Below are 12948 nucleotides of genomic sequence, written 5' to 3' on the forward strand. Positions count from 1 at the left end.
GGCAAAATGTCACCAGTAATAATATTATTTTTACAATATCCTACCAGACTGTAAAATTTAAGTGCAAAAGAAATAACAGTTTTTTTAAAAAACGTAATTCATGACTTTTTGAAAACTGAAGTATCTTTACTGAAACAAGTGAGAAATACAAAAATGTAACAAATAGAAATAATACCAAAACAAGCCCTCCCTGTCATTAGCGTGAAATAAGAGAGGCACTCACGCTGACGTTTTCCTTCTCACATTCCTTGTGGTCCTCGGGTTCCTCTCTCAGAGTCCTCTGGATACAGGCATTCAAGCAGTGACGGATGACGTGGATGAGCTTTGCTAAAGTGATTAAGACAGGCAACAAACACATGTGTCTTCTATAAAATTAGAAAACTATAATCTCAAATAGTTAAAGGGCATTGTAAAAGATGTAGGAGAACCCCAGGCTTACTAAAGTGATAGGTACTGAGCATCTATAGTATACACTTTGCTAAGTGAGAGGCAGCAGAACACAGGGGAGCAAGGATTCAGACCTATGTTGGCGCTGGCAGTATGCTCATGGGCATATTGATAGAACTTCCTGGCAGCTGCACGATTCATCTGGATCAGTGTGACACAGCGCTCACACCACACCTCCTCAGGCTGGTTCACAGGCAGAAAAGAATTGAAGATGAGGTTCACCAGGCGCCGAGACACAGGCCGAGAATCCATTTCCAGGCGAACCAAAATGTCCTCCATGGGGCATATTTTCCAAAACTAGGGGGTTGGAATGGAAATAGACAAAAGGAAGTAATCAGTGGCTCCTATAATCTTGAAAACTGCTGAAGTTTCCAGAACATTAACCAAAGAACTAATTTTTCACTTCAAGAAAAATCATTTCAAATAGCTATATCAGAATGTGACTTTTCTCTGAACAAAAGTAACAAATCTACATTTTGAAGAAATGTAACATGTAAGGTATGGCACAAGGCTGTGGAAAGGTCAACTATGAGTGCTTATGCATGACTAATGCACAAATGATATAGCTCCAATTAATCAAGCTGATCATTTCTACATTTGTAGATCCAATAACTGATCTATTACCTGGAAGATGCTTTTAAATCGGTTAATAGTTTTGACGTGGTCACCTTACCCATCTCTCTTAAAAGACCCAGAGCACTCCTACTTAACATGCTAGGACGACTGGCTTGTTGCTCCTACTGTGGGCACCCCTTGTCCAGCTCAGAAGCTCCCATAACCATATACTCCACCAGAGACAGACACCAGCACTGTATTTAGTGGCGGTTTCTTTTCTTTGTGTTAAGTGAGGGACTCAAGTAGCCTGGCCAGCCTCAAACCCACTTTGTAGCTGAAGATTAACTTAAACTTCTGGTCTTCTTGCCTCTGCCTCCTGAATGGCAGAACTGTAGGCATACAGCACCACACATATTTGTGCCAGGGATGAGCCCAGGTTACCAACTAAGCTACAACCCCAAATCGAGCACAGGCTGCTCGACCCGGGAAACTCCTCCACACAGGAGTCCATCCCTACCAACTCATACACACCCTCCTGAACCCAAGTCCAGGTAAGTTCTACGTGAGTTCAAGGCACAGGGTCAGGCCCTATGGGTGATCAACTGCCCAAGCTAGCCTTGAACTCCTTCTGAATTTAAAATCCTCTCGTCTCAATAGCAGAGCACCTGCCCAACATTCACGAGGCCCTGAATCCAATCTCCAGTATCAGAAGGGCAGGGGGTGGGGAAGAAGGACCCTGAACTGGAGTCGGGAAGAGGGCAACTTTTATGTCTTCTTGATTATGCCAATAAATTGGCCGATGCCCAATGCATACTTACCATGTTACAAGCAATTCCTTGCCTTTTTTTTTTTTTTTTTTTAAAGCACTATGGCTTTCAGCTAACCTTTGCAAGAACTATTTAACTTCTTAACTAAGTGGTAAATATGTATAGATGCATCAAATATTTACTTTTTGGCTCAGAGGTTAAGAGCACTGGCTGCTCCTCCAGAGCTCCTGAGTTCAATTCCCAGCAACCACACAGTGGCTCACAACCATCTACACAGGAATGGCGTACAGGTATTCATGGAGAACATGATATAATCTATAAAATAAATAAATCTTTAAAAAAAGGTGGGGGGAAATGACCTGCAAGACATCTTAGCAGATAAAGGTCCTTGTCACCAAGGCTGACAACCTGAGTTCAATCCCTGGGACCTACACAGTAGAAAGAAAGAACCAACTTTCTCAAGTTCTCCTCTGACCTCCACAAATAGACTATGGACACAAGCCCCACCACACAAGAAATAACATTTAAAAACATGTAAAGTTGATTTCTTAAATTAGTCTTTCCAAAATAAAACACACATTATTTCTAGAACCTTCCATGAGAAACACAAAACAAAGTTTTATGAAATCTAGCAAATATATTAGTTATCAGGAGAGCAGCCTTACCAGGCCACAGAAGATGACAATGCAGCCACTCCTGATAGACTAAGATCAGAAGGAAGGAGAGGAGGACCTCCCCTATCAGTGGACTTGGGGAGGGGCATGCGTAAAGAAGGAGGAGGGTGGGTGGGACTAGGAGGGGAGGAGGGAGGGGCTTATGGGGGTATACAAAGTGAATAAAGTGTAATTAATAAAAAAAAAGATATAGCGGATGCTTAGTTCATATAATGTATATGTATATAAATAAACATGTTTCTAAAACTCAAAAAAAAATTTAATTGTAAAGGTTCCTAGAATTAAAACTAAGTCTTTCTGTTGGGTAGTAACAAATGTACTTTGTGTATTTCAGTATTCTCTAAGAACGTCCTACTTACCTTTGCAGCTCTCACAGCTTTGATTTTCAGCAACAAATCAACAAAAGCCACCCTCACTTTCTCTGAATTGTCGTGGAGACTATACCTGAGTGGTGGCAAAAGCTGTTCTAATAATGGGTGGCTCAGTTTATTATCCAAAATAATCGGCAAACACTACAGAGAGAGAGAAAGCATCTCAAAATCAGAACACATCAATAACACGTTTAGGTAGGAGGCATCTTAGATGATGCTGAGTCTACTCTTGCCATTGAAAGGTGAAACTGCACATTAAAGGCATGCTTTGGGGCTGGTGAGACAGCTCAGCAAGACATTCCACACAGGCAAACAGGAGGACTTGTAGAGAGCTGGTGAACTACACCCAACCCAAAAACTAGTACTAAGGCAACAAAACATTTTATAGAGAAAACACAGTTCTTTGAAACAGGGTCTTTAAGCAACTCACGCACATTTCAAACTCAAAATCCTCCTGCCTCAGCCTCCTGAGCATTTCTGCTATTATAGGTCTTGGCTATATATTGCAGAGGACTCAACTTCAGTTTCCAGCAACCATGAGAAGGACCTCCTCACAAACTGCCTTCAACACCAGGTCCCGGAGCCTCTGGCTGCTCTAGCAGAGGACCTTGGTTCACGTCCTAGTGAAGGCTCACAACCATCTGTAACTCTAGTTCCACAGAATCCAATACTCTCTCCTGGCATCCATGGGCACCAGACACACACATAGCATATAGCCAAAACATCCACACACATGAAATAATTTTTGTATTTTAAAAATAGAAAAAAAATTTACCAAAAATGTATAGTTTTAATATAGAAAAACTGCCACAGTATCAGTAACATTTTTTCCCTTCTGAGTAGGATAATATGTAATTTTCTAATAATTTTCTTCTTTTTCCTATGAAATCCTTATAGTTCTACTATCCTACAAGAGAATGCTATTTTTATACCTTTAAAAACCCTACCTTAAAAACAGAACAACGAACATCAGCTGAGCTTGCATCAAATACCAGCTCCCCTGTGACTTTCTTCAAGAGGTCAACAAGAATGGTGGGGGGCATCATTTCCCAGTACTTAGAAGTTATTTTACAAACACCAAGGATGCCTGTGGAACGAACCTGTGGGTAAGGATCTTCTAAAAGGCTCTAAAAGTAGGAGAGAAGAAAAAGGTTACACCTTTTAAATTATTATTTGTTACAGATTAAATACTCTGGGAATTTAAAACTTAATAACATACTTAAAAGTTGCAGATACTGGCCTTATAGTCCATGTCCCTAGGTACTCTGAAGGAAACCAGCTCCAGGATTCAAACTGCAGCTGCTCATATAAATAAAGCCACCCAGCCTTAATCCGTGCTTCCCATAGAAGGTTTACATGAGTAGCTGTTCTACTGTATTGTTTATGGACTAATGGCATGGAACAAAATCTGCACATTTCTGTTCTGAATATTTTCAGTCCGTATAAATGTCACAGATAAAGACATTTGAAAAGGTCAATGATTTTCCCAAAGCCACAAAGCTATCAAGTGGGAGTTCAGTAGAGTCAAGTCTGCAAGTCAAAGTGCTAACACATGTCTACCGGTTACAGGTACACAGCGTGCACAGCTATACCCCTGAAAAACTACCTGAATACAAAGTGGAATGTTTCAAGAGTGTCTAGAAAGACGAAGAAGGGACAGGGTGGATCTGTGCTTCTGGAGACCTCAGCAGAGTGGGCATTCTCAGCAGGACAACCCTGCTGGCAAGCATCAACCCTGCAGTTAGCTACGTGACACACAGGTTAGCAAGCAGTGAATGCCCTCCACATAATACGTACATATAGTTCTTCAAACTGCTTCTGAATTTCACTGTCCATTTCAATGGCAGTGAAGTTTGGATCTCTAATAGGAAATGCTTCAACAAACAGCAATGCAGCATTTGATCGAACTTCAGAATTTCTGGCCTATAAAAACATGTGTATTGTTAGATATCCAGAGACCAGTGTTCCCAGATCAATACTTCCACAATTTCCTAAATATTCATTTACAAATTAAGACAACTTTGGGGGCTGGCAAGAAGGCTCAGAGGACAAGGGCACGTGCCCCTGAACTTGACAACCCGAGTTCAATTCCAGAAATACACATGATAGAGAGAACTGACTCTACATGCTGTACTGTGCCTCCACAAATATTCCAACTGCCTAATTCATAAATAAATTGCAATAAAAATAAAAAGGTAAATTTAACCTCTATGTTGGCAAAACCAGGCTGTGGATGTAACTTAGTGGCAAAGTACACGCTTAGCATGTGTGGGGGCCTAGGCTCTGGCCTTGGCATCATAAAAGTAAATACTCAAGCTTTATAAGGATATCCTAAAAATAAACCAAACTCTAAGTTCAATGTCAACAGATAAAAGATCAGTTTTTTCACTTCAAAGATGCACTTAAAGTTTTCAATTTTGGGACTATTAGAGAGAGAGAAAGAGGGAAAACTCTTATTATTAAGAGATGTTACTGCCTTCTATTCACACCAGAGTTGTTTGTGCAGAACTAGGTGCTCACCAGAAAGTTAAGCAGAGCGCCTATGCCGTCCACCCTCATCACAGGCACGAGAGTATGAGAACAAGCATGCAGCACAGCTGCTGCTCTACCCAGCCTCACTGACATGTGTGCACACCTCCAGTGACCCTCTGGACTGGTTTTCGCAGTAACTGTTTACTCAGTACAAAACTGATCTCCCTTCAGTTAAGTGGATCAAAGAAATGTTCTTCATAAGCGTCAAAAACTGAGGGCCAGGAATAGTGGCACATATATGTCCATCTATATTTGAGGCTGAGGCAGGGGAATCACTTCGGCCCAGGTGGCTAGGATGAGCAGCACAGTGAGAGCACAGCTCAAAACATAAGAAATTGTGTTCTAAAATTCCATAAGGCACTGTCTGCGGGCTTCTTTTAGCTGCGTGGTGCATGTCTGAATCAGCACAGCTCAGCTCCGAGCCCACCCTGCACTAGGAAACACAGTAAGGCATTACCTTCAGTCCTCGCCACAGGATGGGCTTGTACAACCTACACAACATCTCTTCCACTCCCTGACGCACTCTCTGTTGGTGAAAGTAACTCAGCACCTAAAGGCCAAACAGAGAGGAAGAAAATAAAGGGCACAGAGTTATTTGTAAAGCATTTGAGTCAGATGTAGTAGTGCACCCTCAGGAGGCTGAGGATGGTGAGTGAATCAGCCTAGGCTACTTAACAGCATATCTCAAAAGAAATACAAACTACAGAAACAGGAAGAAAGGCTACTCTGCCCCATCCCACCACTGTGACACTTGCAATATTCTTTGGCCAGACCTACAACAGACATAAGACAACCTTGAATACAACAAACCACAGGAAAGAAACCTCAGCCAAAATAACGATCACCAGCCCTGAATTCTAATAGCAGCTGGGTTCTAATGTCCCCAATCCAGTGATAAATGCTGCTGTGAGAAGCAGAGGAGCTGAGGAACCTAAGCCCAGGAGCTCTAGGCCATCTAGGACAACTCGCAAGACCCTACCTCAAAAAACAAATAATATAAAAATTATAGTCTTACTAGTCTACCAAGAGCCACAACCTCCACAGAGCTCTGACTACAAAGGTAAAATGGAAGTGGGGAGCATGAACAGGACTTTGCCTGATTCATTTTGACTCAAATGCTCATTAAACCTACTGGTGGCTCTGCTGCTCAGCTCTTTACTGCCCAATAGGAACAGGTTTCAACTCTCTGCTGCCCACCAGAGACCAGCTTCAGCCCTTTGCTGCATAATACTGCCAGGCTTCAGCTCTCTATCTTAAGACTGCATAGTGAACAGGCTTCTACTCAATGATCTTTAGAACACTAGCTTACCTGAGATACCACATTTCACTCCAAACTTATGATTAATTAGAAATAGACCTTCCCTTTTCATTGATAGTCAGAACTGCCTCACAATTCTGTATAAACGCTTGAACCCAGCAACATTCAATTTTGTCTCATTACTGGAATCCACCCCTCCAGAAAATTTATTACTGAAAACACTGAATGAGCTACACCATGGACAAGGTTTTCTGATAGAGGATTTCATTCTCTTTTTAAATCTTTGAAAATGTCTCATACTATATATCTTGGGCTAGCCTTCAACTCGTGGTCCTCCTGTTTCAGCCTTCAGATCAATGGAATTAGGCAACATCACACTCAGTTTGATTATTTATTTTTAATGAGGTGGTGGAGGTTTCTTTTTGCACACAACGTTATCATGTTTTGGAATGGGTGATGTTGTCACTTCATAGAAAGACTTTAAGCAGCATAAAAGAGAAGCACAATTCACTGCCATAAAATGACTATTCAAGCACATAGTCCCAGCTGCCTAATGACAGTGTACCTTTTCTTTCCTCATCACAAAGCTGGTACAGAAACAAACTGCCAAGACACCAAATGTCAAGATTCCAAGAAATTCCTTTTGACTGATAGGGTGAAATTATCAATTTTTAAATGCAGCAAAAACAATTACCTACAAACAGAAAGGCTAAAACAGGACCTCAACAACAACTGCTCACAGTTGGTGGATTACAGCTGCCTTACTCACCTCTCGTACTTTGGAGTGCACTGGAGACTTCCGTGGAAGGTGGATGCCATGGAACATGAAGTCCTGGATGCAGTCATTTTCAATGGCCTGAAACAATAAGGGCAATGACAGGCATCCATCCCACACGCAGTGAGGCAGGCAAGACTCCTGATCCAGCACCTATTCTGCTCCACTGGTTCAGAGAGCCTCCACTACTGTGTCAGAGCTGCTCTGTATCCATTCCCCTCACTCTTTTTAGTTTCCATAGCAAAGAGCACACCTACCTACCTCGAGTTCATCCAAGAAGAATGAATCTGAACAATGTAGTGAGATATGCTCCCACAATCATTAGAAGCCAGCTCACATCAGATAAAACACAGACCCTGGAAAAAGAAGTGCACTAGGACAAACAGAGGCCTGGATGAGCATCACAAGCCTAAACCTGTTTCAAGAATCTTCCCAAAATTGCAGTGGAATGACCTCTACAGTGGAGACCAGAACTTGACATTTGAATGAAATTTGGAGGCTACCTCTGACAAGTGCTGGAGAGGAAATGTGTGAGAACCTCCCTAACAACCCACAATGCTAAAGAGCCATAAGGTAAGACAAATAAATGCTATGCCTTACAGACTATGTGTTACCCTACACCAGGGCACAGGATTGCATGGCTTTTAGGAAGAAGACAGGTATTGCTGTCAATGTCATCTTGAGACTGTACATTCCTTAAAGCCCTAAGTCTCTGAATGTAACACGCTACCTGACAAATGATGAGACAGGAGCTCTGCCACAGTCCTAGAAGTTACATATGCCACAAAGAACTGGAATTATCAGAATATGACATTCCCTTCTACAGGTCCCTCCAACACATCAATGGCACAGACTTAAAGAGGAGGCAACTAGCAAAGCCATGAGGGCAACTCTGTGTATATGATTAAAAGGCACTGGCTGCCAAGCTAGTCAACCTGAGTTGACTAAATATCTAAAATATCTAAAATCCACATGGCAGCAGAAGTGACTCCTGAAAACTGTCCTCTGACCTCTCTGACCAGCACACATACACCTACAATACAAAATATTTAAATGTTTAATACACACACACACACACACACACACACACACACACGTCTGTATGAATTTAAAAGATTATATATATATATATATTAAAAGTCAGGCACAATAAAACAAATTTGTAATAAAACAAATTTGTAATTTAAGCACTTAAGAGGGCTGAGGCAGGAGAGCCATGACTTCAAGGCCGACCTAAAATCAAAAGACAAAAGGGAGGTAGGGGGAAGTGGAGAAATGGCTCAGTAGTTAAGAATAAGTACTGCTCTTCCAGGACTCAAGTTTGATTCCTAGAACACGTCAGGCAGGCAGCTCACAACTTCCTGTAACTCTAGCTCCAGGGGATTCAATGCCTCCTGCCTCCATGGGCCTGAAAGTCAATGTAAATGAGCCCACACAGAGACCCTTACACAGACAAAAAAAAAAAAAAAAAAAAAGCAAACAAAAATGCATACTAATGCCATGGTTCTGCCCTTCTGACAAAAGAAACAGCACACACTTTTAAACTAGTTTATGAACTGTCCACAGGGGAATACAGTGACTCTTGATGTCTAGATGTGGAAGATAATGGCCAATACTAGCAATAAAGAGCAAGTGTAAGTAGGCAGGAAGGCAGTGTGGACAGAAACTGCAAGAACAACAGCAACTGCAATCCACCTGCCCTGTGGAAGTCTGCCCACAGGCACCAGCCACCACAGTTCTCCAAAGCAAAGTCAGGAGAGAATACTTTTGGATTGACGAGTAAGGTTTTACTCTTTGAGAATGTAGAATGAGGAACAGACAGCCGACAGGTACATATTACATTTTGTTCAGACCAGTATATCCAACTTGCAACTCATCTCCCTTTGACTAGCCACATCACAACAGCCCAACAGCCAGAGGTAACTGGACAGTCTAGGCCCAGGGATGACAAAATGAGGAACACAAAACCCCTAAATGCTCTGAAAATGCACATCCCAGCAAGGTGACACCTGGAGTTGTGCCTCAACACATGGGCCACAATTAGGCAGCCTGTCACATTTCTATCAGCAAGATTAATTAGCTTTATTTTCAGATAGACTACACGTAAGTTTATTAGCCTACCCTTGGACACTTAAGTAACTAGAATATAGTGGTTATTAAATAAAATGAAAATACCTCCAGCATTTTCCCTGAAGCCTTTTTCCAAGCTCTGAAATAAATTTCTGCAATGTGTACCATCAAAGACCTATTAAAAAAAAATGTTGATACATATTTAAATAATTACACCTATACCATATACCACACTTCAGTTACTCTCCTGCCTCAGGAAGAGGAAAGTGCAATCTTACCTACCTGAAATGGAAAGAGGAAGGTGACAAAACTGGAGACAGGAGCTGGAATAAAGGCTCCTCCTTGGTTAAGGTCACCAGAAACCCTGACCCTAACAACATAGGGCCAGAATTAAGTTCAAGTCAAACACTTTAAATGTAGGCCGCTCTGATACCTTAGCTGGTAACGGCGCTTGCTGTCAGGTCCATGGCCTGCCAATTCCTAGGCCCAACTGGTGGAAGAGAGAACTCACTCCTGTAAGCTGTCCTCTCACTGCACAGGTGATACCCCACGAATAAACAAACAAAACAAAGGAAAAGATTCCAAACACTTTAAAAACTAATTGTTTGCATATAGGAAAACTTTCCATAGGTTCAACTTTACAATCATCTAAGTTTAGAAATTAAAACTAGTTCAGCATAAGCATTTTAAAAACAAGGAAATCTGAGAAAGCAACAAGAATGTAGTGAGAGCCTCTGACATAATCTGATTGGCCTGCTCTTTGATCACCTCCCCCTGAAGGGGGGGCAGCCTTACCGGGCCGCAGAAGATAACAATGCAGCCACTCCTGATGAGATCTGATGGACTAAGATCAGAAGGAAGGAGAGGGGGACCTCCCCTATTAGTGGACTTGGGGAAGGGCATGCATGGAGAAGGGGGAGGGAAGGTGTAATTAGGAAGGGAGGAGGAGGGGTTTATGGGGGGATACAAACTGAATAAATTATAATTAATAAAAATTAAAATAAAAAAAAGAATATAGTAGAATCAAATCCCCACTCAGTACTTCCATAGATACCTGACATTATTTAGTAATTGTAGGCTACCTCAGCAGTAAAGAATGACTTCAAAAATAAAATAGCTACGAAATTTTTGCATGTCAGCTCTGACTGATAAATAAAGTACCAGGGCTAGAACCTCATACCTCTGGCTTTTCCTTATATCACAGGGCTGCTCACAGCAACCACACAGTTCAGCCCACACTCAATTATACTCAAAATGTCCCCTGAATACTAATGGAACAGGCTTTGTCGCAAGTGAGACAAAGCTATAACTGTCATACATGTAACTACAGAACCACCATCTGCTTTTTGTTCCAGCTCCTGCAGAGACTAAGGTAGTAGCAGCCCGTGAATCCAGGGACTGCAGAGCAACCTGGGCAGCAAACTCTACACCCCACGGGAAATAAAGAGAGAACTAAAAACTCCAAGTTAAAATCTCAGTCTCAGGCTGCAGAAATGATTAGTAGAAGACGACTAGCTAATGATACAGCAGCAAACCAAAAGATGTCATTTCTATAGTGTTCATTGTGTTAAACAGGTGGCAGCGCACAGCTGTGGCTTGGAAGCTGAGGTAGTCAGACTGCTGTGGAGTGACACACCAGATGGGCTACACATACACATACCTTTTACAATAAGTAGTAGAACCTCTCAAAGTCAGACCAAAATCTGCAATACTTACCTTTGTAATCCAGATAACTGATTTTTAATGGTTTCATGGATCATTTTAATAAAGTCTGCATTCCAACTGAAGAGAAAACTAAGAAATCTTCTTCCCTGTAAATGAAAAACTGAGGATAAGCCGTTCATGGTAGCACACACCTGTATCCCAGCTACTTGGGAGGCTGAGACAGAATATAAGTCAAGGTCAACCTGGCCACACAGACATCATCTCAGATAATAAATAAACTGCAACTAAATGAAACTGTTCTAATACAATTAGTTAAGCATTTAACAGATCCAACATTAACTATTCATAAAAATGAAGCCCATGTTCCTAACGCTGGCATGTTTGCATAGGGGCCCTTCTAACAGCAGAGACCTGTAGGGCTACAGACATTCCCCCCTTGGATAGAGCAGAGGCTGCACTGAGCATCTGTCTTCACGGAGCTCAGAGACAAAACCATACAGACCTCCACCACAAGTCTATAAACAGTTTAATCTGGCTACCTTCGACAATGGATAATGCAAAACAAACAAACAAACAAACAACCCTAAAATCTTTGTCTGACCCATCATAAGCTCTTTTTGTTTGTTTGGTGTTTCAATATAGGGTTTCTCTGTGGAACCCTGACTATCCTGGAACTATGTAGACCAGGCTGGCCTTGAACTCAGACATCTGCCTGCCTCTAGCGTGCTAGAATTAAAGGCGTGAGCCATCACTTACCGGGTCCATCATAAACTTCTTTATTATCCCTAACTTCCTAACCGACCTGGAGATAAAGGTTCGAGCCTTGTGCTTGACATCTTTCCAATAATGATGCTAACTGTAGCATGAGCAAAGTGGCCCTCTCCACAGACATCCTGCACCAGTAACTGCTGCTGCCGCCTCACTCAAGACCATGTGCTCCTCCCAGAAGTCTGAAAGAGCATCTGCTGCTGCGGCTATGGAAGAAACACTGAGGTTTCAGAGTGCCCGCCCTCCATACAATCAGCAGGGTTACAGGCCAACTTTTCTGGTGAAGCCAAAGAATTTGGGGCTAATCACATATGCTCTATAGGCTGGGGACTGGAGACTACCATGGGACCAGACTTTCTAAGAGCTTACACCCTAGGGAAAGTTCTTGGGAAGACTTCTATACTGCTTCAGGAGAAATGGCTGCAGAGACATGTCCCAAACACACTACCTTATAGTCACTTTGTACCCCAGCAAGGGCACATAGTCCATACTCAATAACCACTACATCATGAGCTCACAGAGCAGGACTACTCTCTACAAATGACGTTAATAAAAGATTATGTTTATTTACATGTTTTTAAACCTCCCAGAACTGGGGATTGAATCTATGGCCTCATGTATGCTACCCAAGCTCTCTACCACTTACCTATAGCCCCAGCCAGCCCTACTAAAACTATTTTGTACAAAGGAGTATTTACAAAATATCATTTATATTAAGTATAAGAAATACACAAAAAATTATTAAGGCAGTATACATTCTTTTTTTTTCATGCTAAGTTCTCTAGTCCACGGCACTTTACACTTAAGACGCAACTTAAATGGAATTGGCTATCTGAATTGAACTTGCTCAGTTCACTCAAGGGAATGGCCCACCATGAGCAGTCCAACAGGCCAGAGCCCCTCACTTTCTGAACAGTGAAGAGAAATGGAGGTGTATGATAGTTCTGTGTATGTGTCAGTAAAACACAATTATGTGGCCGGGGAGGCTCAGTAGTAAAACACAATTATGTGGCCGGGGAGGCTCAGTAGTAAAACACAATTATGTGGCCGGGGAGGCTCAGTAGTA

The 12948-nt window shown here is 42.0% G+C and overlaps 1 protein-coding gene across 1 annotated transcript in view; it reads right to left on the reverse strand.

Moving 5' to 3' along the window:
- Ncapg2 (non-SMC condensin II complex subunit G2) overlaps positions 1-12948 on the reverse strand; it is a 60262-nt gene that overhangs the window by 34512 nt on the left and 12802 nt on the right. Inside the window, exons 7-15 of the mRNA XM_055607552.1 lie at positions 11166-11260; positions 9555-9624; positions 7374-7460; positions 5804-5896; positions 4612-4737; positions 3762-3941; positions 2803-2955; positions 522-744; positions 224-327 (exon numbers count right to left, since the gene is read on the reverse strand). Coding sequence (XP_055463527.1) covers positions 224-327; positions 522-744; positions 2803-2955; positions 3762-3941; positions 4612-4737; positions 5804-5896; positions 7374-7460; positions 9555-9624; positions 11166-11260 — 1131 coding nt within the window. The remainder of the gene's footprint in view (positions 1-223; positions 328-521; positions 745-2802; positions 2956-3761; positions 3942-4611; positions 4738-5803; positions 5897-7373; positions 7461-9554; positions 9625-11165; positions 11261-12948) is intronic.

This window comes from Psammomys obesus, unplaced genomic scaffold (genome assembly GCF_907164565.1).
Source record: "Psammomys obesus unplaced genomic scaffold, mPsaObe1.curated_primary_1811, whole genome shotgun sequence".
Taxonomy (NCBI): domain Eukaryota; kingdom Metazoa; phylum Chordata; class Mammalia; order Rodentia; family Muridae; genus Psammomys; species Psammomys obesus.